Source organism: Cydia strobilella, chromosome 4, assembly GCF_947568885.1.
Source record: "Cydia strobilella chromosome 4, ilCydStro3.1, whole genome shotgun sequence".
Lineage (NCBI taxonomy): Eukaryota > Metazoa > Arthropoda > Insecta > Lepidoptera > Tortricidae > Cydia > Cydia strobilella.
In genome coordinates this window covers 18,989,946-19,017,680 of record NC_086044.1, presented here as the reverse complement: position 1 = coordinate 19,017,680, position 27,735 = coordinate 18,989,946, and the positions used below count along the sequence as shown (strand labels likewise).

General features: G+C 36.3%; 1 protein-coding gene across 4 annotated transcripts in view; it reads left to right on the top strand.

Annotated features, from left to right (window-relative positions):
- LOC134740814 (dual specificity calcium/calmodulin-dependent 3',5'-cyclic nucleotide phosphodiesterase 1-like) overlaps positions 1–27,735 on the top strand; it is a 541,857-nt gene that overhangs the window by 495,376 nt on the left and 18,746 nt on the right. For 3 of the 4 annotated variants that reach the window (XM_063673435.1, XM_063673438.1, XM_063673439.1), the window contains 3 exons: positions 15,929–15,973; positions 17,913–18,162; positions 26,863–26,979. In XM_063673435.1, coding sequence (XP_063529505.1) covers positions 15,929–15,973; positions 17,913–18,162; positions 26,863–26,979 — 412 coding nt within the window. The remainder of the gene's footprint in view (positions 1–15,928; positions 15,974–17,912; positions 18,163–26,862; positions 26,980–27,735) is intronic. The other variant, XM_063673437.1, reaches the window with a different exon arrangement.

The window sequence follows — 27,735 nt, the reverse complement described above, 5'->3', positions numbered from 1 at the left end:
TTTTAAGCATACATTTGCAACTACTGTGCCCTGTAAAGTCTAAAATAAAAAAAGGAATAATAGAACTAAAATTACAAATCGAAAAGTCGATTATATGTTTGAAAGCTGTTTTTTTATATTTTATTTTGCGTTTAAATTCATTCACTGAGCGATGCGATGATACACTGACTATAAAGCTATCACATTAAGTAAATTTCCGTACAAAGTGGCTTGATTTTATTACTCTTGAGTGTAGTAAACCTTAAAGCCGAGATACAAGTCAGTGGTTGTTGGCTTATCTTAACCAGCAAAACCTTTATGGTCTTCTCCTGAAGGTCAGGCTTGACACCCATCACGCATAGGTATTAATGTATCACTTTTTCGTCGATACATCACTTAGATATTTGTATTAAATTAATATTCTTGGTTCATGTGGACAATTTATTTATTGCAACTGAAATTTTCTAAAACCAGTAAAATCTATGGATATTTACAGGGCACAGTAATAAAACCATAGTCATAAATTGAGAATCGCTCTCATAATTTTTATGTTTCAGATGTGTACCCGTCTACATAATATAAAACATCGATATGCTAACAATGCTATTTATATATGTACATTTCAATCTCATTCACACTGTCACGCCAATTGCATTTGCCTTCTGATATTCGACGTAAAAGATGTCTGAACATTTTTATTCTTTCGATATCTGCTTGATTCCATCGAGCCTACACTCATGCCAACAACCTTTTGTCAATGGAATGCCCAGTATTTTCATTTCATATGAAGAAAGGTTGCCTTTTGGCATCTTTGGGCCGCAAGGGCGAGTGGAAATAATTGGAATAAGAACTCGTATCGCTTTCAATAGGTTTTTGCGAAGTATTTTAAAAATATTTGTATTGTTGAAGATATTCTTGTGTGACCTCGAGATTGCACGGTATTGTGTAACGAAACGGTATATGAGTCATTTTATTTATTTACTAACTGAGAATAATACGAAAACACCTTGATAACAAAATATATAAAAATATTAACATAGGTCACTACATAAGATTTGCAATAGACAAATATTAAACATTGAGATGGCCTATACATATATTTTTTAAACTATTTTTACATAGACAATGATTGGCCAGAAAACATTTACTTTCTTTTTAAATTTATTTATTAAAAAATAGATTTAAATTTTAAAAACGTTGGCGTGCTAAGGACGATTTACAAATATTTTATATAACATTTTCATCTCACACAAAGTTAAGATTTTTTTTTAAGTACAATTCTACAATCTATTCTTTTTTAAAGTACAGTCTTGTAAATACAGTTTTAAAAAGTTTTTTTTTTTAATTATAAACGGATCGGCGATTAGTCCTAGTCAGAAAGTGAAGACAGGACCATCCGTATATTTGATAGGCCACCTCTTTGTTTCACATTTGTCTATTGCAAAACTTATCTAGTAATTTACCTATGTATGTGACGACCGGTCTGGCCTAGTTGGTAGTGACCCTGCCTGCGAAGCCGATGTTCCTGGGTTCGAATCCCGGCAAGGGCATTCGTTTGTGTGAGGAGCACAGATATTTGTTCCTGAGTCGTATTTTCTATGTATTTAAGTTGTCTCAGTACCCGTAACACAAGCCTCCTTGAGCTTACCGTGGGACTAAGTCAATCTGTGTGAGAATGTCCTGTTATATTTATTTATTTATTTTTATATATTTCAAATAAATTATGTTCCTTGGAAATTTTCCAGGTTTTTAGTGAATCATATCGATAATTAGTCAATCTGTGTAAGAATGTCCTATAATATTGAATTATTTATTTATGTATTTGAACACGAAAACGAAGGTGGTATAGTGTAAAAGAAGCTCTGGGCGGTAAATTGTTCGTAAACCACACGTCTACGATACAGGCTGTTCTAAAACCGGCGACATAATAGCTTACGCGGCGCGGCATCTCCCATATCCGACGGAAAGTGCTTCCTCCTTACTGTATAGTCGTTTTCGTACAAAAGAAGTTTTATTTCGAATTTAACATAAAGCACCGTCTCCGTCTGTTGGAAAAATTATAAAAAATGACTGGAGTATTTTATGAAAAGTTCTCCACAAAGTATTTTTAATTTTCTATTCTTATAAGAGAAAAAAGTCGTTATATGATTATAACCGAATAAATAAGTAGTACGAAAAACTAAGGGGATTATTCCTTTATAACGAATATCTCATATTTGAATTCGGAGAATAGTGGTTACTATTTGTGTGCCAAATTTCAACTAAATCCAATTAGAAGTTTTTGGTTGAAACAGTAACCAACGTCATACATCCATCCTCAAAATTCTTGACGTTTATAGACCTAATATCACGAATTAACCTAATATATTCGCGATGACATTTATTCACGAGCTTTATGTACTTATATGAATTAGCAATCGTCTGTCAACTTTTCATCACCAATGATTATATTATTAGCTAGCCATACACGCACGGATTTGCCCGTCGGATCTGCCTGAAAGATGTGTCTGGCGGACACATCCGTCAATGTGTGGCGAGAAATAGACACAGATTTGTTCGCCGGATGCCCATCCGCTGCCCATCTGTGTCTATTTCTCGCCACACATTGACGAATGTGTCCGACAGACAGATCTGACGGACAAATCCGTACGTGTATGGCTAGCTATAAGCGACGTATAAGCTAACGCTAACCGGGCAGTTAACAAAAACTTGTTAAGTGCCTCCGAACATTCCAGGGTGGCAGTTACCTTTGACGTGCTGTTTCATCCGCTACTATTGGTACTGAATGTACCTTTGATATAATTTTATCCCGTACGCCGCAGTCTCGTCGGTCGCGGTATCCTTTCACGTCTAGTTCTAGATCTATTTTCAGACTTCAACTAAGACCTAACGTCTGGCGCAATGTTTATTGCTATGAGACATAAATTCAGACAAAAAACAGATTATTTATTGTATTTATATTGTTCCTGTATAATTAATTACTCACGTAAAGGTTGAGGGAGACGATGGCTGAGATACGCGTCATACTCGTGAACGGGTGCTGTTTTTGGAGACCGGTCTGTTTAAGTTTACACGGGCTTCATTTTACCTATGTAACTTTACTTTTGAGTGGCATTAACGTAAGGCACTTCATTCGGTTCTTGTCTGTTTGTCTGATTTAATATCTTGTCTTTTTATTAATTATATAACAATTCAAGTCTTGGAGACCCTTTACATCTCTGGATAATTTGATGATCTTTTTTATTATTATATACATTTTATCTCTGACACCTAGAGACTTTTACATCTCTAAATAATTTTAGTACTTCTGTTGTTTGTATATTTTTTATTCGTTTTTTTTTGTGTAATTTGACATTTATATTTTTGTAATTGTATTTTGTAATTTTGGGTTAATTTTATTGTTTGTAAAAATTTACATGTAAAAGTGCCCCTATGGCCTATTTGCTGAATAAATGTTTGATGTTTGATTAAAAAAACAAAAAAGAATTATCTTGGGAATATCTATGAAATCCGGGTAATGTAATCAGACGAGAAATTTATAAAAAAGTTAAATAATTCGAACGACTAAACACATTAAATAACAAACAAGAAATAATTTACATAACGTTTCGGTGGACAGTACGTACGTACGTAGTTACATACATTTTGACGTAAAAATGAAATCTAAATGGTGTAAATTACACCATTTACATTTCTGTATGTGAATTAGAAAGATTACACCGTGTAATCATTCGCGTGTGTATTTCGCTCGCACTTGTCCGTACATGTATTGAATGAAGCGAGTGAGACATACGAGCGAATGATAATTAAATGACATCATATTAGATATTATTTTGACATCAAAATGTGACATCGAAATATCTGAACACGCACTCCTTGACAATAGAGGCGTGTTCAGATATTTGTGAGCACCTTGGCCGCTCCGATATATCTGATGGAGACTGTACCATCTCTCCTGTATTTGTTGCTACGACGTAGAGCCTCTACATCTACAGTCTACGGCGCATCGTAGAGATGAAATACGTAGTCAGAGAGCCTACCGCTACCACTAACGAAGTTTTGCTTCTCTCACGCACTCGTAAATTCGTACGTAAGTGCGACAAAGAGGTAAAACTTTTCACTTCAACGTTTCAATTCGATGATTAGGCTTTTTTCACATTCATTGTAACAGAAATATACTCCTGTACTTGTATTTGTAAAACTTTAGAAAATGTTAATTTGTACGGGACAATGCAACGGTGGACAGTTTCTTAGAATTCTCCAATTCTATCTTACGCAGCGTCTTACGTAAGCGAACAACTCGCGAACGCGAAGCGTAGCGGCGCGGCGCGGCGGGCCCCCGGCGTTCGCGTTCGCAACGAAATCGCCCACGTAGGACATTTCTATAGGTATCAAAGGATTGATTCACCCCGCGCATCGCTTCACTTCGCGTTCGCATGTTGTTCGCCTACGTAGTACGTTGCGTTACATTTTGATGTCAAATTAATATCTAATATGATGTCATCTAATTATCATTTGCTCGTACGTCTCACTCGCTTCAATACATGTACGGACAAGTGCGAGCGAAATACACGCGCGAATGATTACACCATTTGGATTTCATTTTTACGTCAAAATGTATGTAACTTCGAATTAGCCTAGAAATTTACGAGTATTTCTCGAGTGGACAGAAATCGTGTTAAAATTTTGTTTTATGTATTTATTCTTAATTTCATTGTATTTTCATTTTATGCTATGTAATGGGTCTATTGACTGAATAAACATTCATTCATTCATTAATTCATCTAAAAAATTCGTTCCTAATGTTACGCGAAAAGTTTTCTACTAAATTTTATATAAAAAGCTAAAGTAATTTTACATTCATTTTTCAGTTTATTGTCAATTTTATCTTTAACTAATGGATACCAGTAAATAATTACTGAATCCCTTTAACGTCATATAAAAGCGTCCATTAAAAACTAATTACTGATTCAGGGTTTTCAATATTACGTTTCGAAAAGAAAAAGCCATAAAAATGGTTCGTACTAAAAGATAAACAAAAGAATTCCGTGGTTCGGAAAGATTATATATCAACTGCTTGCTTTTATTTAGTCTTATAACTCTCTGCCATCATTTGGAATTTTGAACTCTGTATGTTACAATTTAAGATTAATTTTAAATTGTGAAGGGTAGTGAGATACGGTTAAAAAGGTTGATTAGTTGAAATTGGAGTGGGAAATGGTAATCTTAGCCGATACTGAGGTAAATGAATGAGCCTGGTTATTTGCCTGATTAGCAACGGCATTGGGAAGGTCAATGCCAGGCCAATTTGTTTAAAAGACATTGTGATCCGTGTTTGGAACAGGTATTTAACTAGATACAAGACGGAAAGGTGAAGGTTTTTAATGAGTTTCTTTTTATTTTCTTAGAACTCTTTAGTCTTCCAAATTACTTACATTTAATTACAAACATTATTTATTACATAATCATCAAAGTCATTTTTGACAATTTGAGATCTGAAGGTATATCCAGATAGTATTTTTGAAGTAAACTTCTTAAAGCGCGACAGGGTCTCAGTTTTTTTTCTGACGGAAGTAACGCTCAGTAGTGACACACGCACAATAGGACACACGTCAAAGTGCCAACATAGCGATAAACGTCATTGTCAAAGATGTTTTACTTCAATCGTGCGTAATAATTACACGCACACAATTTATTTTTGTTATTTTTTGTAACATGAAGAGCGCTGGTGGCCTAGCGGTAAGAGCATGCGACTTGCAATCCGGAGGTCGCGGGTTCAAACCCTGGCTCGTACCAATGAGTTTTTCGCAACTTATGTACGAAATATCATTTGATATTTACCAGTCGCTTTTCGGTGAAGGTAAACATCGTGAGGAAACCGGACTAATCCCAACAAGGCCTAGTTTCGCCTCTGAGTTGGACGGTCAGATGGCAGTCGCTTTCGTAAAAACTAGTGCCTACGCCAATTCTTGGGATTAGTTGCCAAGCGGACCCCAGGCTCCCATGGAGCCGTGGCAAAAATGCCGGGACAACGCGAGGAAGATGATGATTTTTTGTAACATATATCTGTTAGCTATAAAAAATGACATTTGTGATTATATGGATGGCTGTTGGTGGTTGACTGGTAATTTCATTAGTGAGAAACAGAAGAATTGCGACTTGAAATCTTCCTTTAGATAGTCAAAATTAAATCAAACTTTACTTGCGCTTAAGTAAGTATTGTTTAATACTTACTTAAACTACGTTTTATATAAACATGCTTGTAAATGTAGTTCACCGTAAGGGAAACATCATCATAAATAAGTATTAAGGATTTACTAGCACCTGAAAAATAATAAGTGCTGAATTGGCCCTTTGCTAGTGGTATAATTTGACCTTCAATTAGCAAATTCGCTGCGTTAGCCTCAAACTAAGGTATTTTACAAGCTTTAACTTGCAACCTATGTATCTATGTAACTATATTAGTACGGGTCAAATCTTGCAAGTTAAATTTGACCCACTTCCCGGTTTCCGATGAAGTTCAAAATTTGCATGCATAATATTTGACGACCGGTTTGGCCTAGTGGGTAGTGACCCTGCCTGTGAAGCCGATGGTCCTGGGTTCGAATCCCGGTAAGGGCATTTATTTGTGTGATGAGCACAGATATTTGTTCCTGAGTCATGGGTGTTTTCTATGTATTTAAGTATTTATATATTGTATATATCGTTGCCTGAGTACCCATAACACAAGCCTCCTTAGGCTTACCGTGGGACTTAGTCAATCTGTGTAAGAATGTTGCTATAATATTTTTTTTTTTATAATAAATGTAAGTCGGGTGACAATGCAATATGATGGTATAATCAAGCTGATCTGATGATGGAGACAGGATATGACCATATGTACTCTGTGATAAAACAACGCAACATAACTGTGTTTGGGGTTTTAAGAATTGTCTCGATTAGTATTAGTACAGTCAGCAATAAAAGCTTGTACTTACCAAAAATGTAATTTTTGCCAAAAACTTTTTCCTACCTTAATTTCGTGATATTTTTAAACTTCTTATTTCTAATTATATCGATAAACGTCAAAGGGAAGCTCAACCCTCTTTGTAGTACACATCACGTGGGTATACACAATTTGTTGCCTGGCAACCGGCTTAATAGGTAACATGTTTGTTAATTTACCTCACGAGAGCTTAATAAAGGGTTTACGTACCTAATGTATACATTGGCTTCTCTTTCATACATGGGGTGAGTGAACGCGATGAAAATCGAAATTCGAATTTATAATTGCGTACAACAATTTGTGTTTACGTACGATAAAGTGGGGCATTACAGGAAGTTATTACCTATGTAATTAAAATACCATCGCACGACCCAATTATTATAACTCAATTTAATGCAGGTTTTATTTTTCGATTTCAAAATTTGATTGTAGACCAAAAAAACCATTTAGGTATTTTTATAAACAAAACCGGCCAAATGCGAGTCGGACTCGCGCACGAAGGGTTCCGTACCATTACGCAAAAAAATCACGTTTGTTGTATGGGAGCCCTCACTTAAATATTTATTTTATTTTGTTTTTAGTATTTGTTATAGCGGCAACAGAAATACATCATCTGTTAAAATTTCAACTCTCTATAGCTATCACGGTTCATGAGATACAGCCTGGTGACAGACTGACAGACAGACATACATACAGATAGACAGACAGACAGACAAACAGCGGAGTCTTAGTAATAGGGTCCCGTTTTTACCCTTTCTACGGAACCCTAAAAAGCATGAATGCAGATTAAATTTTTTGAAATCACATTTTCTAAATGTCTACTCTCGCAAGCCACTCCTCCAACTTTTTTCCGTATATTCCGAAATTAAATCAGAACTTACGACTTGCGGAACTAAGTGAAAATCATTAGCTCTGCTCGGCTGCCCTAAGCAGAAACCAAGTATCTCCTTTTTTAAAACTGTTTTTTTTTGAATTTTTGGAATCTCCTCTTTCAGGCGCATCTTTCACAAAAAAAATTGTGAGATAATGTGTATTTTTTTCAAAATATTGACGTATTTAAAATCCAAGTATCTTTTTTTGGCCCTGTATTCTACGCTAAATTCAAGTATCTGTCCTATTTCTACGCTAAAGTCAAGTAACTAAAAAGAGATACTTGTTATTCATATAGATGACTGAGATACATGCTTTTACTGTAGATGTTAGCAACCAAAAAACAATTAATTACAATGATTAAACGAGTATCAGTGCTAGCCAGCAATTCATTGTCACTAATCAATCCGCAACACGCACAAAACTAAAACAATCCCCGCCCAGAAATCACACACTCACATATGGTATTTGACTGACAAGGCACACAAAATTATTTGAATTTGAAATCGGAAATCTGCCGCTGGACAACCTGTATATCCATAAAGCTTTTTAATGTTATTTAAAAATGCTTGGAAACTGGATTTTATATCTTTACAAACCCAGCGCGGTCATAATGAAACATTTAGGTAACATTGTGTACGAATGAATCGTAAATCAATAAATATATGTTAAGTTATTCTATAGAGCAGAACCCGGATTCCCGAGAAGCATTATAATGCATATTACACTACATTTCAGGCAACACGTACGGTTGTACACCCATATCAACATAACATTTAAAAGTTACAATGCCAAAAGGAATACTTAAATAAAAACAAAACACTTAAAATAAAAGTTAAACAATTAAAATAGTATAACACTATTTTTTGTTCCCGTTTTGGTGCACGGAAAGCCAGTGCCTAAAGAGAGAGACAATATGCATTAAATACATTTGACCCCCTTGCTACACCCGGCAAACCTACGGGCTATCATGTTGCCACGGACAGCCAGAGCTCTTCTCTCTAGTTCCATGTCACTGTCGCGTCGGCCTAAATCGCAAACCTCGTAACTCAATCTGACCAAATTTTACTGGAGGCACAAAAAACTTCATTACCAAAAATTTTGCATGAAGACTTCCTTAGTATTTTTTTAGATAATGTTAAGTTAAATTTAGCCATCAGATTGTTAAAACCTATTTTTTTTTAAATCACCTGAACCTGGAAAATTTGGAGTTACGAGTTTTTCTTCAAAATTTCTGAAAAGCTAATCGGGAGTTAAGAGTTTTGCTATAAAAATCCGTAAAAATAGAGGATAATCTTTTGATCTCAACAAGGTAATTGTGGAGTAAAAAAAAATAACTTGCAAATTAAAAAAATATTTATTAAACTTAAAAACAGAAAAGCCTCCTCTGGCTTCACACGTTAAAGAAGAATAGTACAAAATTGCAGCGAGTGGGTAGTAGGATCCCATGGTTTTGGTAGCCGGAATCACCTATGATTCCGGCTTAGGGCAAATGCTTGTCAACTTCCTCGAGAGAGGGGCTTTTCTTGATGAATTCGTTCTTCAACCATTCTAGGGCATTTATTTGTGTGATGAGCACAGAATAGATATTTGTTCCTAAGTCATGGGTGTTTTCTATGTATTTAAGTATTTATATATTATATATATCGTTGTCTGAGTACCCATAACACAAGCCTCCTTGGGCTTACCGTGGGACTTAGTCAATCTGTGTAAGAATGTCCTATAATATTTATTCATTTATTCAAGACAAAGCCCCAAAGGAAGTGGACATGACGGAGCCCAGATACTATGACAAAAAATGAGAACAGTTTCATCGAAACCGACAAAAAGCATATATATTCAGAGACGTCTCAGTGATCAACAGGTTCAACACCGGTAGTGATCACCGACTTGTTAGAGGCTCTCTGAATACAACCATAAGCTCGAACGTGTCCGTTTGATAAGTCCAGGCTCCGACTTCCGACCTAGGCTGCTCCAAACCATGGTAGGATCTGAAGCATTTCAGTCGAACCTGGAGAACCGATTCGCTGCCGTGGAAAGCACAAATGCCGTTGACATAAACCAGACCCTCAAAAATGTGGCTGGAATCCTCAGGAAAGAAGGTATGAGATCTTGCGAAGTACAGCGTAAAGCCGGGAGGTCGAAGCTTTCAGAGGAAACCCTCAGGCTCATAATGGAACGACGGGAAAGACCCACCTGCCAAGTGGCAGAAGAAGAAGGAAGGGAGGGAGGGTGGAAGAAGTCTTCACAGCGACGGGTTCTAAACAAGAAGATCGGCAAACTAGTACGACGTGACTTCCGGTGCTCCAATACACGCTTCATTGAGCAAGCAATTGGGGTCAAAAGTTTTTGTCCAGTCCCTTGGAAGAAGCCACCTGACGAAGTTGATCACAACTGATGGAGCTGTTGTGTCCTCCAGGTCGGGGATTCTCTCTGAAATCAAATCCTTCTATAGCCTACGCTTCGCACGCATCTCAGTCAGATCCCGAAATGAGGACTGTAGAGCCACATTGATCCACACACATTTTATGCGGCAAAGCTTCTGGTTTATGATGAGCGGTTCTCATCACGATGAGTCGATTTCGTGGCTTGAAAAGAGGTTTTTTTGTGTCCACAAGGTGCCTCCAGAGGCAAGCTTTTGAAACTAGTTACCAGCAGAAAACCACGTATCTAATCTTCATGAGTAAAGATCCACGCGAAGCAAACCTCGTATGTCCATGGCATGCAACCAAATGACATTTTAAATAGTCTAATGTGTTTAAATAGGATAAATATCTATTAAGAATAAACAATCAGTAAAATCGTAGTACCTTATTACACATACCTGTTATTCAGCACCCGTTTTCTTCCTAAATATTTACGCAAAACTGACGAGCAGTCACAACGCCATCGCAAACTGTACTGATGGGAGTGGCGGCGGGGGGAGATACGAGGTATTTCTTTTACAAAAATGGCGGTCGGGAGTTGCGAGGTTTTCTATTTTGCTTTTTAAACGTAAACGGTTTATTTTTGGTATTTAAGAGTTTTGCCGTTTGATGCGTTCAGAATAGTACTATCTAAATGTGTCAAAACATGATTTTCAAAAAAAATGGAGTTACGAGGTATGCGATTTAGGCCGACGTATAAGTAATCGAAAATCCCTACTAACAAGTAGAGTCGAGTTCGTAAATATGTATACATTCCTTCACCTTAATCCATTGCAATAAGGTGAAATTTATACATGTTTATGAACTCGACTGTACATAGGAAATACTGTAAAATTCCTATTGACTTAAACCAAAGGTTTCATGCGAAATTTGAATTATTCGTTCCTTATTAGGTCAACCATTAATTCGGTCATAACATTATATTGCGGCGAATGAATTCAAATATGTTGTTAAATTAAGACCGAAATTGGAATTTCAAACGTAATGGTACTTAACATATTTAAATCAGCCTCTTAAAGTAATTTAAGTGCCTCATCATGCAAAAACAACCGTTAAATAATAACGAGAATATGCGGATCGTGGCAATAAAAGTGAAGTAGGAACCCGATTTAGATTAAATTGAAAAAACGGTATTGAGCAGGTTTTGATACAACCTTGCCTTGACGATCGTCTTGATGATTAAAGATTATTTATTTACACAACATATTCCACATTATCATACATACCAAATCTAAAGAAAAAATTACACATAATGCGCGAAATTACACAATAGCCTAAATGGTTAGATACATGAACAATGGAACTGAATACAATTAAAAATGGAAACTAAAAATGAGAATAGAATTAATTATTTTAATTATGGTTGGGCGCATCTCACGTACGACTTTCACTTTATTTCGCATGTACTAATCAGCGTCGGCGTTATTCAAGCTCGTATCAAAATAAGATCAAACCCATAACAAGTTGTTTAAATCTGAATCGGACTCTAGGGAGAAAATAAAAAATAAACTGAATGTTATCATAATATCTTCTAAAATTAATGCTCTCAGGAATCTCCACAAAGACCGACGAAGTTCTGAAGTATGACGAAATGACGACACAATATTTATAATTCTGAATTAATTGGCTCTTTAAATCGTGACTGAATTCAAAACGTGACGTATAAAAATTAATTAAAAAAATGGAGGAGCTTGCTCTAAGTTATTTTGACGGAGATTAAGGAGTTATTTGCAATAAATTTATGTCGGTATTTACAGAATGTTTCTGTAAAATTTTAGTTAGATAATAATTTTAAAATTGATCTCCATAATACTTACACGTGTTGCGTTCAGTAAATATCAAACAAAGGTCAACGATTGAGACCTTAATAATAGTTTTTATTGGCTGAAACTTTTATAAAAACTAGGCCAGTGATATTGTACAGTCGCCATCAGATATATCGGAGCGGCCGAGGTGCTCAAAAATATCTGAACACGCACTCTAACGCCTTAACAATAGAGGTGTTTTTATATATTTGTGAGCACTATGGCCGCTCCGATATATCTGATGGCGACTGTACCTACAGTAAATATGGTTCAGTTTCCGTAGCACTAAAAGCCACATTAGTATTTTTGGAAAATGACAAAACGGCAATGCGATGTAGATTTTTCTATCATATTCCAAACTACACAGGTGTTCAGGAACTGCATGTTACGACCACCATTGTTGTAACAAAACAGTTTACCTTTATGTTAGCGGTTTTTGAACGCTTCATAGAGGGTTTATGATATGTGTGTACTTAGATAAAAACGTTAAATTAACAACACCAAAAACGCGTTCCCTTTACCCAGTTTTGATAATCGGAATTTTAATTTTAAACTAACACAGGACTTAATCGCGTGTTAGTTTAAAATTATGAGTGAAAATCGTGTTACTTATCTGATTGATACGCTACTGATACGCACTAAGCGCTATGCATCCAGCTTTATCATGCGAACGGCTAAGGAGTGGAATTCACTTCCTGCAAATCTATTCCCAGTCCACTATAACTTGGATCTTTTTAAATCGAGAGTGAATAGACATCTTTTAAGTAAGCATTAATAAATAAAAAAACAATATAATCGGAATTTTGTTTTCCGCATTTTAAGTTATTCAATTACTACAGTTACTGCAGTATTATTTTCTTTTATGTAAACGTACCGGCAATGGAATCTGCAGTCCATGAATTTATGGTCGTACAATTTCATGCATAGAACGGGAGTGCGGTGCCCATATTAGCATATGAATGCTCCGCATCGTGAACTCAATAGTGGTCTGATTTAAAACTATGGGAGGACGTGCTAGACATTGCTAGCACCTTATCAGGGTACCGACCACACTGTTAAGTGACATTAAATGTAAATAAACATTAATGTATTTAATGTTTTAAGTTCCAACGACGATCAATTAAGAGTTTTGCAGTAATCGAGAACGTGCGAAGTATTTTTTTCTTAATCCTCCTTTATTGTAAATATCAAGGCTGAATTTAAAAAAGAAAAACACTATTATTTTTAGTCGCTTTTGGCGACATGTTTTGGATTCTTGAGGAAGGACCTCAGGCACGAGTGTCCGCGCCTGAGGCGAGAGTGTGTTGAAATATGTCTCACGATAGTTTAATTTCGAACTTGTAAATACTAGGTAGACTTATATTGACCGGGATATGGACTGTGATTACCTTTTGTATTGTTTATAAATCTAGTGAAACTAACCGTGAATCATTCAAAACTCTAATTTGTGAATAGTATTATTAGTGATATTGTAAATATTTATGGATACGCCTGTACTCCTCGTATATATATTATAAAATTATAGTAAAAAAAATCTTGTTGATATAAAATCATATAAAATATGCCTGTAGATCATATTGCCGGGAAGTAAAGATTTTATGAATTGGAACATATCTGATAATAAATGAAATTATTTCAGAAAGTACCAATATTTTTTTTATAAACATGTGATATATTAATTATTGACCGATAACGTTATTAGCAAAGATTTTTTTTCTTGGTGAATAGGGAATAAATATTACGCGAAACTCTGCGTAGGAGGCACCACCACCACAATCTGAGGGTCTATCGCGAAACAAGAAAATCGATATTTCGTTATCTAACATCTCTGTCACTCTTGCATATTCGAGCGATAAAGAGGCAGACAGCAAAATTTTGGATTCGTGTTTCCCGGTAGGTCCTCTGTAAACAAACCGCCTTGATGCATCAATGTCATATTTTATTATCTCTGAAAACTGTCAAAAAACTGCTAAAGGCACAAGTATGTATAAGTTACTCTATGGTTTACTAAAGGGGCTAGTGCTGCACTCTGGTGGCAGAACATTGCAGTAATACCCCCTAATGTCCATCAGCAATCCCAATACCTACGTAAGCTTTATATGAACATTTACGCGAGCTACGTTAACAAAAGGCTTCCATTGACAAAGGGAGCCTTCATTACCTTGTTATTTACCAAAGTCACCAAGCAGCCAGCATTTACGTTTTACCCTTTGTACCACGTTTGTTATTTTGTTCAGACTACAGACCTGGCACAAAATAGGCTGGACTCTAATCAAGCAGATGTTGATTAATACTAACCAAAACATTGGCACTATGACTTATATTGACCGGGATTATATAGACCGTGATTACCTTTTGTATTATTTGTGAGCTCCCGATATTTCGACGCAATATAAGTCTAGTGAACCTAACCGTGAATCATTCAAAACTCTAATTGGCACTACGCTTGGACATTCAATACGTTTCATCGCTTCATCTAATCGTATCTTTCTTTTCGTTGTAAATATGGCCGACAGTTCACGCGTTCACGCATAGGGTGTAATAATAGTTTGCACGGCGCACGCGCGCGTCGCTAGTGATGATGTGTAACGCAGGGATAGGAGAGGAGAGGAGCAGCCGCGCGCGCAGCCTGCCCCCCTCCACACGCGCCGCCTGAGGACCCCCTGCTGGGCCAGATGCTCAGTAGAGAAACCGAACGAAGCAAAGTTAATACTGACACAGCGCCTACAACGGCCAAGTAGTCGCGCCTCCCTTCTGTCCACTCTGTGCGATTAGGTCTTTCTGTTATGTTCAAGCTTCAGTATTTTCGAACTGTCTCAGCCTCCTGACCTGTTAGTTTAGACTGTCTTCCCAATTTTTCAAGCCGACTTGGAGTTATTCCAAGTTGGTGGTTCTGTTGCGTGTTTTTCATAGGTTAATTTTTACTTCACTGTCATGGAATTTGAGGATGGGTCGAACCAAGAGAATTTACCATCTGACCTTTACTTGTGTCTCTGGTTTTTGCTCATTCTCAAGTAGATATAGAAATTTGTTTCTGTTAGATTAGACTAAGAGCCTTCGTGTGTCGTCTTGAAACTTACTTGACTTGTCTGACTCCGTCTACATCTTGAAACTGATCCTCCTCCGGCATGTGTCCTCCTTAACAGTCTATCTAGGTGATCAATGACGCACCCTAGAACTGTAGCTTTTAATCGTTGTGTTCAAAGGGAATCCTTACATACCTATGCATTCCTACATACTTCACCTGGTTCTCAGCTTCTATTTTTTTTCTAGACGCATCCTTGCTTTCATTTATTAGTTTTTTTTTTCATCACTTATGTAATCAGCCATTGAATATTTAGTAACATATTATTACTAATCTAGCTAACATAATATTATCTATTTATTTATTTGAAGTAAATTACAAGTAAAAAAAATATTATTTTGTTTAAATTTTTTCCAATACTCCAATAAAATTATCTCTATATTAGTGATAAGATTTCCTGAAAAATAAAGTGACGCTATCAATTTTAATTTGTAACTGAATAAAAATTTTCGTTTTGTGAATATGTTTTAAAAGAGACACATTTTTGTGTGTTTGTGTTCATGATGCCATTTGCCTTGATCAGAAACTTCCATGCTTTGTTTTTACCATTGCTATCGATTTTTCTTTTTTAATTAATGTTGTAGAATCCGACTACACAAGTTTGCACCAACTTGACACTATTGTCCGTGACAACCTATGGCCGCGCCGTACTTCAAAACTCGGCAGGCGACTTAGCGTGGACGAACCCTATGTGATAGGCAGGTGGTTGATGATTACTCGTCACTCTCCCATCCCAGTGTGCTCCCAACTATCCCATTGACGCCATGTTTTATTTTAGACCGGCCGTGGCGAGGCAGCAGTCGGCCCCAACCCTGGTGTTTAGGTGTGTCGATGTTTCCTCATACTACTGCTTCCACCGCTTCTTAAAAATTACACTTCTTATATTCAGACTTTTAGTATTTTTAAATTTAAGACGCGGTGGGAATAACCCTGTAAATAATCCTTGAGCATCCTTTTGTTTCCTTGTTGTATCGTTCGTGTGAGACGTTGCTTTCCGTTGTTTATAATGGCAAGCTTAATTAGCATATTAACTTGAATAATAACAGCTTTATAAATTAAATATAAACATAGAAGGATGACTCACGGTAGAACGGTCCGAGTCCGGGTCGAGGCGTCCAACACTTCGTTCTCTATAGAAAATATCACCGACCACTGATTACCCATCATACATAGAAAACCAAGTATGGGATGCCTCGGCCCGAACGCGACCATTCTAGCGTTAGTCATCATTAATTTAAAAATGTTTTTAGGTGTAGAGAAAAATACTAGAAATCTGATAAAATCGAGTCCATTCGCCAGTCGGTTTTTCCTTTTACCGAACAAAACCATGCGAGCCTCTTTCCATTTCAATGGTGCCTACCATATTCGCTGACTTCTTTGTGAACGTTATTCTGATTGGATTTTGTAAATTTAATCCGAATATTGTTAAAAGTTCATGAGTTCAGATATTTAAACTAACTAAAATTAATAAGATTTTTTTATGGCACTAAAGAAGTACTAAATGTATGATGATTGTATTCTAATCCACAAGTCTAAATAAGCGATTATAAAGTCTTATTAATATTATGAACTGTGGGACTGTACAAGATTGCAACGAAATAAAGCAGTACCCACTTCTGAATGTATTTACACTTAGATTTGCACAACTAGCATGCAGAATTGCGCAACCGCTGTAGTTAATTGAGCGCCATTGTTTTAGCTGGGCTGGAGCGAACTTTGAAAGTCAATGTCATTTCAGGACGAATCATAGGTAATAATCAATTGAAACATGCTTAGGCAAGTAAAATTGTCTTTTTATAGGAATTCAAACAAATATGTTAGGTTATTCAATGGAAAGCAATGTAACGATGCGATATTCTTGAGCACGCTGCACGTTCTCCTAGCAAAGCAAGTCTGAAACTCGCATGTCCTTATATTTACTCTGAACTTGACTCGTCTCTCACTTTTACTGAAACTACATAATGGAGCAAAAGATTTAAGCTCCGAAGAGCTCCCTGTTGATCTTACAGGTTTATACTGTGGTAAAAATGGAACTTAGGATGTCATAAGTCCAGAGAAATTATGGTAAAGTTACCTTTTATCAACGAAAGGAAGCACCCTATTGTGGATTTTTATCTACGGTTTCCATCTGCCTAATGAACAAATTGCTTTATAAAAATGCAGTGAAATCGACACATAAATTAACTGATAACCACGCACATTAAACGACTACTGAAATATATTTTAACAGCTTTTATCTTTCTTTGTATTTAATATACTTATATCCTATTAGTCGCTTAGAAACAATTTTATCAGCATTATATTTTTTACCAATCATAAATTTGTGGAGATTAAGAATAGAGGTAGCCATTTTTTTATTAAAATAACTAGTGACGAATAAAATTAGTGTAGGATTTGAAGTAAATAATGCACTGGTAATTAATACTTATTGCAATTAAACTGTTTTGTATAAACACTTAAAAACGTAAGTACAAGACTGTAGTCTCATCTGCTAATGTATTCCAATGCCGTTTGCTACTTGAAGCTTTGTAAGTTAATCAAACACCCAAGCAACGCGACGGGCAAAGGCCAGTTATTTTCCAATATCAATTATGTAGTTCAAAGCGGCGTTAATACCTGGCCATGTATCGGCTGCAAATCCCAGTTTTAATGGATTACTGGGATCCAATAATGGCTACAGTTGATTTATGACGCTCGGTTCTGTTTTGTCAGAATCTAATTTAATCAGTTTTACTTAATCTAATTAAGAATTGTGTGTGCAGGAGATTGGCGGACGAAGATGACGAGTTGTCTGAGGTGCAGCCGGACGCCGTGCCGCCGGAGGTGCGGGAGTGGCTGGCGTCTACATTCACGCGGCAGCTGGCGACCGCCAAGCGGAAGTCGGACGAGAAGCCCAAGTTCCGGTCGGTGGCGCACGCGATCCGCGCCGGGATATTCGTGGACAGGATATACAGGCGGGTGACGAGCACGGCGCTTATGCAGTTCCCACAGGACGTCGTCAGAGTGCTGAAGGTAAGATTCACATGTTATTTTATTATCAATTTTAATTTTAAAAATACAGGCATAGTATTAAAACGGGTCACTCATATTTCAAGTCGAAGATTACATCTTATCGTCTAACATTTTTATCTTACAGAGAAGAATATCTTCCAATCGCCTTGTTTTAAATAGCTCACTATATTTTTAATTATTTTTTATTGAATATTGGCATTGATGTGGCGCGCGTGTATGAGGAATGTTATGAAAGTCAAAGAAGCGAAAGAGGTATGTCAGGATCGTAGCAAGTGGAAATCCGTGGTATAGGCCTACCCCTCCTGCAAATAGGCATGATTATATGTATGTATGTACATTATCTAGTAGTTATCTTAACCTTCCTATACTAGAAGAAAACCGTGAGCAGTATAGTACAAGATCCTGTACAATGTTTCAGCGTATTAAGAGGAAAGTGAACGACTGGTTCTCCATCCAAACGTAATCCCCATTTTCCTCTCTGGATATTGACATTACGGTTTTTTTTACACAATTTAATGTACCCACAACTGCGAAAGTGCATACTCATTTTATGAATGGGTTCATTTATAAAATGAGTGCACTTTTGCATCTCGCTGTACATTAACCTTAGTTATAAATACGTTAGGTTTTTTATAATGTGTTTATTTTTTTTGTAATGTTTTGTAAGTGTTTTTATCTTTTATACTCACATTGTAAAACCCTAACCTATGACCCAAGTAAAATAAACGCGATAATAAATAATAAATAATTTCTTTATTCAGACAATACAGTCCACATTTGTTAATCAGCTACCTACTTATATACTAGGTAAATTGTACTTACACAGACTAAAATTAAACAGGTATTTTTTAACCCTAAAGGGTATACGAAGCCATTTATGGCGAATATAATATTCTACTATTGACAGCTATTAAAGTTCAAATCTAAAACAAATAATTTTCATTTTTTTTATTATACGGGGTTAATCTAAATAATAAACATGCCCCTTAACTTTTTCGTTTTTATTGTTATTTGGATTGTAAGAACAACTTTGGGAACAAATCAAATTATTTTTATAAATATTTTTCTTTTTACGTAGTCACACTACTATGTATTTATAAATTATAAACTGTAATAGATGTAATATATTAAAGAAAAAGTGACGAAGCCCTTCAGTGGTGGATTGTAAGAGTTAAGAGCGAAAAAATACACATTTTTGGAAGCTTCGTAACTCAGTCGTCAACTTTCCTCGTAATACGGTGAGCGTTGTTCAACTGTACAACTCAGAGCTGTGCATAATTTAGCATCCTAACCAAGTAACCGCGATTAAGATGAATGTATCCCTCGGGTTATGTGGCTAATATTTAATGTTCGGGATTTTACCTAGTTACTCGTTAGTTCAGTAAACTTGACCATTCTGACAAAGATTTAAGAAGAGCAAATCATATGGATTACTTTATCTTTATCTTTATTTATCAATAGCTTTTATCTTTATCTGTCACTTTAATATCTTTTGAAAATATCGGTGATTATTTAGGTATGCGTTAATCAAATCGAATAATAAGATTCGAAATTACCGTGCCCCGCCAAAGAACACTGCCCCACAGAACGTGGGTAATGTTCTGTGGGGGCAGTGTTCTACAGTATTTATGTTAATTAAGACGCCGTGGATCATAAACCCCTTTTTTTACTTCATAACAATCCAAGTCCTAAAGATAATCATTCTAACAAGAGTAACGAGACCTCTTGTTGGGGTCTTGTTACTCTTGTTAGAATTAACCTCCTTCGCAAAACAAATTCTAATTTCAAATCTCATCTCAGAAACGATGTAAAAAATGTAAACAGCCCATTTTATGTCTCAAAAGTGGCAGAGATGCGATTAGCGGTAAAGCTAAAACCGAAAATTTTACTTTGCCACACGAGTTACATTTTTCGCAAACACGCAAACACGCTAGAGACCAAGAAGTCTGAAACGATTTTGATAGCACACGCAGTGTTATTTTAAACGTCAAACCTCTATGAAATTATGACTTTTTTTTTTATATACCACGACGGTGGCAAACAAGCATACGGCCCGCCTGATGGTAAGCAGTCACCGTAGCCTATGGACGCCTGCAACACCAGAGATATTACATGCGCTTTGCCGACCCTTTAAAAACCTGTACACTCCTTTTTTGAAGAACCCCATACTGTAGCCCCGACGTATAATTAACACAAAATTCACTGCGTGTGCTATCAAAATCGTTGCAGACTTTTCTTGGTCTAACTCTAAATGATGTATTGAAAAAAGATTGTAATCGTAACGGTGTGTTATTTTATGCTTTACCAAGGGCAAATTCATTTTCAAAATGGGCTATGAGAGACACGCTTTACAGATCACAACACCACCGGCTCTTTTCACCGCGCTGACAATTGTCAACTGACATTGACAATTCACTGTACATTACTGGCCGCACTATGTACCGTCGTTGCTTATCAACCAAGAAATGTACAAAAAACTTACATTATCAGTAGCCTTACCATGAGTCACTGACAGTGTCAAAACTGTCATATTCACTAACGTCTACGTAACTTACTTTTTATACATCTCGCTCGCACTAATATACCAGTACGAATGAGATGCACAGAATAGTTATTTACGATACAAGTGCGGAAAAGAGGAAATTCGAAACGAGTGGCGATAAATTAAAACACGACCGCAGGGAGTGTTTTAAATCGACACGAGTTGCGAATTACCTATTCGCACGTGTATCGTACAACGTTTTACAGTACATATGGCCCTTTAAACTTTCGACATATGCACGAAAAGTGCTCATTTACGCACTAGTGCGAGAAAGTAGCACCATATGTACTGTAAAGTAAGTTACGCACACGCTAGTAAATTTATGTCATTATTGACACTGTCAGTGACAGGTATCAATTGTCATGTTAGTGAAATAGCCGCCGGAATAGACCGGCCAGTTATGCGAAGAAATGTGTGAAAGAACGACGCACTTAACGATATAAGATATAACATTGCATATTATTTTATGTTGAATCGGGCCAAGCCGTTTTTATTGCATATTTGAGTGCTATTTTTTCGCTGAAGGAAAATGTTTATTATTAAGTGCCGAAGGGACCGAATATTGCTTAAAGGGAATTTGCTATTTATATTTCAGATTCAGATTGTATAAATTTATGGTTTGTAATACAAGCTACTTTTCCATAAATTTATTTTATAAGGAGATAAAAATGCATATCGTATCGAACACAAAAAAGGAAATGTTTAACTTCTAATTCATAAGCTCACGCTACTTATTTGTCAAGACTAGATAGTAGTACTGCTCACGATTAACAACCATATATTAGTATATTATGTAACGTTGTAAAATCTGTTTGAACTAGCGGTGGTTAAAGAGGCCCACCCATTACCAGTCCGCCGGACGATATCAGCCTGTCAGTTAGAACAAAAATTTGACAGTTCCGAACAACTGATAGGCCGATATCGTCCGGCGGACTGGTAAAGAATGCCCCTTCAATGTCCTTTCAATTCTCTGCTTTAAGGCTCAACTCAGTTTTTCAGACTTTAGTTATTAAGTCGAAACTTAAGTTCTTATCGAGACCTAAGTCTTTTGTAAAGATTTGAGGGTTTTTAAAGATAACTCTCAAATTATGTACATAAGTTTCCTGTACGCATTGTCTCCACGTGAAATTCATGGGTTAGGCATCTACTCAACATTAATAACGCTTTTTCTTACTGTTCATTTTAACAAAACCTACAACATTTTTGACTAATTCTTTATTCGGCTGCGCTTAAAAGACTCAACTCGCGACTTAAAAGACTCGCGGGGTTTTTTAAACGCGGTCGTGTAAAAACGAGTCCAGTTGTTTGAATTTAGACTCAAAACACTAGTTTGAACTTGTATTAAGTATATGTGGTATTTTCTATAAAAAGGGACCTTATTGTCGATGACGCTTACGCCATTATTAAGGATGCTCCGATATAAATACAATGCCGCGCGACGCTGTGCGGCATAAGCGCCATCGACAATAAGGTTCCTTTTCATAGAAAATGCCCCATATGGCACGACAATACGGTAAATAGTGACTGAGTTATCGAATTTATAGTTAGGTACCACTGTAGTGAGTGGTGGAGCAATGTAGGTACTGCTCAGGATTTCGCGTGGTCTCCCGTTCAATCGTCATTTTTAATGGCTCTTGCTTAATATATTAACTTAACAAACTTTTTCCCATGGAATGGAGAAATTATATTAGTATATAAAAGTAGAATTTTTCATAATCGTCCCCTAAAACGGGCGTTTCCAACGTCTCTTGGCATTCACAAAACGCATCGCGATTAGAGACGTGATTCGAATCCGCGCGCTGGCAGAATATTCAATTAGGCGCCAGACTTGGGTTTAATTACAGCAAATCATTAATGATTTTCAAACAATGTGACCCATGTTCTCAATATTTAGCTGAACCCTGATTTAAGCTTTTGAGATACAGTAGAATCCGCTTAATAATGACATCGAAGGGAAGTGACAAATACGTCATACTAAGTGGATGTCATATAATGCATAGCTGATTAATTTCTTATGTTTGTTAATATTTCCAAATTAATCTGTAATTCTTTTGTGAGAGATGAGTTTTATTAATCCTGTACCAATTATTCAACTTGTCACTGAGAATTAAAACTAAAACAACATACATGCCACGCACGCCCCAAACGTCCTCGCAGGGAAAGACGTGGGGGGGCGGCCTCGAAAACCAGCGATTGTGTCAGGATAACCGGACATAAATGAAAAAAATCAAAAATTAAGATAGGATTTATAGGTCATAGTACAGGTATAGGTAGTAGTAGGTTAACTATAAGCAAAGACATCTTATTCGACTTTGTCACAAAGAATTTTATATGAAAACCAAACTTCGCTCAGTAATTACGTCATGGTAAGCGGTTGGTCTGTATAAGCGGAGTCATAATAAACGGATTCCACTGTATATGGCATAGGAAGAAATCTTTTTTTATTAATTAGGATAAGCCAACGTCTACGTAATTTAAAAACATTATAATCTATCGAAAAGAACGTTAATCAAGTCTTGGCCAGTCCACAGTCAACACAGGCCCATGTCTAAGAAGTATTAATTTATTCCCTTATTCATAAAACTTTACAAGCCCCAAATAGTTAATTTATGATTTATCCCTTTCTTACAAATACATAAGTCAAAATGACAGATTAAAATAAACTATGTAATTGAGATTTGTAGCGCGTTTATTAATAACTCCATTAGAATATATTTGTATCACTGACACAAAACTGGAAAATAGTACTTAAGGGGCCCACTGACTATCAGTCCGCCGGACGATATCGGCCTGTCAGTTGTATGGAACTGTCAAATTTTTGTTTTAACTGACAGGCCGATATCGTCCAGCGGACTGATAGTCAGTAGGCCCCTTTACACTTCCACATTTAAACCTAGAAACCAACTCAAAGCCTTCGTACAAACATCGTTATATTTACAAACCTTTGTGTCCAACTTGTTCAAGCGTCCCTCGGCGTATTGTTTTGTAATATTAGTATATAAGCCTTGGGGATGTTTACTGTGTTTTCTACACATGTCCATAAAAGCGGCATTTAGAGCGCAGATAGGTCCTAAATACAGGACTTTGCTATTGTGTACGTCCTTCAATACCTGTCGAGATCTACGTAGGTTTTGTATATTTTATACTTTTGTATATTATTATCTATGTTTATTTGTATTATTTTATAATGCTTGTTTATCGTTAGTTGTCATAAAGAAATTGCTGGAAGCTGGTTGTTTTCGTTTTGTGCTCTTCCAGCTACATATCCCTAAATTGCGTGATAATATCTATGATCACATTAATTTTTTTTACAAGACATTGTGTAAAAAAATAAAATTGTGAATAAAATTGCCGTTTTTATTACACGTCGTTTACTATGGGCGAGAAATGTTTTCACATGAATATATTATGTACTAGCCGCCGCCCGCGAGTCCCTCGACCTCATTTGCGTAGAAGTTATAAAATATTTGAAAGATTTAACAACTACGCAAATTTATTTTATTATCACCATTAGGTATTAAATTTCCAAACATCTTTTCTTGGTGGAGCCATATTACATTTGTAGAATATATAATTTTAAACTTCAAGGTTAATAAATTATGCGCGTTGTCTACTTATGAGTAGTTAGACCGAGATAAGTCAGCAACAATTTTGATAGAACACGCAGGGCCAGTGTTATTTCGAACGTCAAGTTTCTATGAAATTTAACGTATAAATAACACTTGCACTGCATGTGCTTTTAAAATTGTTCGATCTTGGTCTAACTCTAAAAACTATAAAAATTGATAATATTCTCAATTCAGGGTCTAAGAAAGTAACAACGATATGAATTTAGGGATGCAGGGTGGTCCGTTTTCTCGATTATTATTATTGACAGACGGGACACTTTTCAATTATTTGACCGGCTTTATTTATTCTTGATATATTGGATAAAAGTGAGTAGGTATATTTCTATGTAATTTTATTTACAAAACTTTTAGACTGAGACGTATTAAAACGGGTTAGTCAGGTTTTTTAAGTCGAAAATTGCTGAACATGGTTAGCTTCAGGATGAGGAGCTTTGTGGCTTTATCAGACGCCACCCGCGCTGGTTATAATATTTATGTCTTATATCCCGTGGAGAGCCCTAGAGTCACACGTGTGACACTAACAAAATTTGGCCTATAGCCCCTTATGAGACACGTGTGATAATACCGCGTTCGCTCTCATTGACCACCATTTTGTAGGTTTTGTCAAGTTGCCACAAGAAAAGGACATGAATTTAGGTTTAGGTTGCAGTATATCAGCATAATAATATGGTTTTGACTAAATTTCTAGCATTCAAGGCACAGGAAAAAAGTTTAAATACAAATTACAAATGTTAGGTAAGTACAAATTTTATTGGGCGGCCATTGCGACAATTTTGTTCGGTGTTGTTTAAAATATGCTTCTGCCATTTTTGCTTAGTGACGGAACGCAACGGCACTGCGCACGATTGCGTTTTAGTTAGGTTATGTAAATAAATAATAAATGTGAGGTTAACAATGGCTATTATAGTGAAGTGAGTATTTAAATCAGTGCATAGTTTTTTAAAGTGCACAAAAGTAAAAAAAAACAATGTTAAGCTTGGTGTTAGGACGTATGAAACAACAACAAGTAATAGAAAACAAATGAAAATCGAACAAAATGCTTGGATTTCGCAGTAATGAAACAGGTAGGATACTTAATCAATTGACAATTTTCTCTGCTTTCGAATGCTATATTTTGTTCAACATATAATTATAACATCTTAGCACTATTCCATCTTTTCTAACCAAGGTCGTAATTTTTTCTGTCTCGAAATTCCGCGTGCGCTATGCGCTATTTTAAGAGTCTGTTGGTGTCGATTTCTCGACGGGATATACATGTCCTTATCCCCTGTTTTTAGGTCGTCAGGATTCATGTAAATGTCACAAAAGCAAACACATGCCGTGACCGCACACTTGCATCATTATTCACACAAATGTTTTGTTCATTTGCCTCGCTCCCAACTCCTAACTCCTTTGTTCGTCCGAACTGACTTTTGTTGAAGTTGCCTTTTGTATAACGATTAATGAAATTATAATCGCGACTCGACAATGAGCGTTCATTAAAACTGAGTAAATGTTCGCGAATACTAATTAATACATACGGGTATTTATTTGTTGTGTCAGTGTGTTTTAATTGACTTGGTAACAAGACGAGACTAGTGAATGTGTTTTATTAGTATAATGGCTATTATTTCGGTGTTTTACATTAATTAACAGTTGTCTATCTGGCTCGCGCACTACTCACGAGATAATTAGACAAAAAACATATACATATGCCATATTCGTCTAATAGTAGTTCTCACAATAAGTTCAAATTATTCATGTTCGACTTTCTCTGATTTTTTTTTAATTTTAAGAGCTGCCACCCAGATCAAACGATGCTGAAGCTAAGTACTATAAATTTAAATTTAAAAGTGGAAAAATTACTGCCTTGGGTGAGACTTGAATTCACGGCCTCTGGATAATAGCATCAATCGCAGACGTTTCTGCTTGTTAAAAATTAATTTAAGTACTATAAAGTTAATTATTATTATTGGACGGAAACATCTGAATGCTTAGCCATACTTAAAGCTTCATTACAGAAAATTATCAGATTAGCGAGAAGCAAGAAGTGATTAGCAATTTACGCGAAACAATATCTACTTCCCAAGTTTGCAAAACAAGTTAGCATGTTGTAATTTAAAAAAGGTTATGAATAAGAGCATGAATAAAATAACATGGTATATTGAGAAAGAAATAGTTCATTATTGCAGAGGCCGGGAAAGGGCAATTCGTGGATGAGTTTCGTTTCGCTTCGCGTCGTCCGACAAAGAAGACGAATCCACGAATTGCTATTCCTGCCGAGGCATAATATAGTGCTTTTCTCCCAACATGCGAGGAATAAAGTAAAATATGTAATCATTATTTAAACATCAAGCATCACTCAAATCCAACCTTCATATCATAAAAGTCAAAAACAATTTCCCTTTTTATTTACCACTCGTTTAATTTCCTCGTTGCATTTCAGGCGGCATGCTTACAAAACTTTTGACGTGATTTGTTTTATGGTAACTTTTCATGGGTGGGGTCCAAATAGACCTAGAAAGTAAAATCTACTTTCCTTTGCCGCAGACGCTGGACGAGTGGTCTTTCGACGTGTTCGCGCTGTTCGAGGCGGCCGCGGGGGCGCCACTGAAGTACCTGGGCTACGAGCTGCTCAACCGATACGGGATGATACACAAGTTTAAGGTAAGTTAATAAGGTCCACTTTCCTTTGCACCACTCCGTTCAAAACAAAATAATTTAATTTGATATGTCACGACAGGAGTACAGATATTTAGAGTACAGTACAGATTTGGATTGTCGCGTGTCTCTATTCGACGAGAACACAGAGCTAAGCCAGAAAGGGGAATGGCTGAAATAAAATACAGAGAAAGAAAGTACAATCACACGCGCAAACAAGTGAAAAGTGTAAGAGCATGAGGAAGTGAAGAGCATAAAATCATCACCACAAGTCTATGTTAACCGAGAATTATCTATTCCTGGAAAAGGTCTCTTAAACAACCTGTGTCGTGCACTGCTCTTTCAGGTGCAACTTTAGACAACTCCACGGATTAAGTACCTAAGTATATACGACTTTTCATCATACTTCGTCGCAAATGAGTGACGTCCGACCGAAAAAAATATGTATTTACCCGCTGTCATTTCTGAACTGTTCCGTCATATTCATTCCATTCCACCAGTAGCATAAATTAAAACCGCGCCCAACTAACTCAAAACTAACCTACAAAAGGTTTTAATGAACTAAGTACATCTAAAAATACTTACCTACTTTAACCTCCAAAGACTTTCAAATGGTCCAATTTCTTCCAAAGCTCCTTGCGAAAAGTTAAACCAACGCTCCGTTTTATTTAAGTCAGACATGAGTCTTCAATTTAATCATTGGCCCATCGTGACATTTAAAAAGTTTTTGTCGTCGTTACGTGCTACTGAAGTTAAATAAAA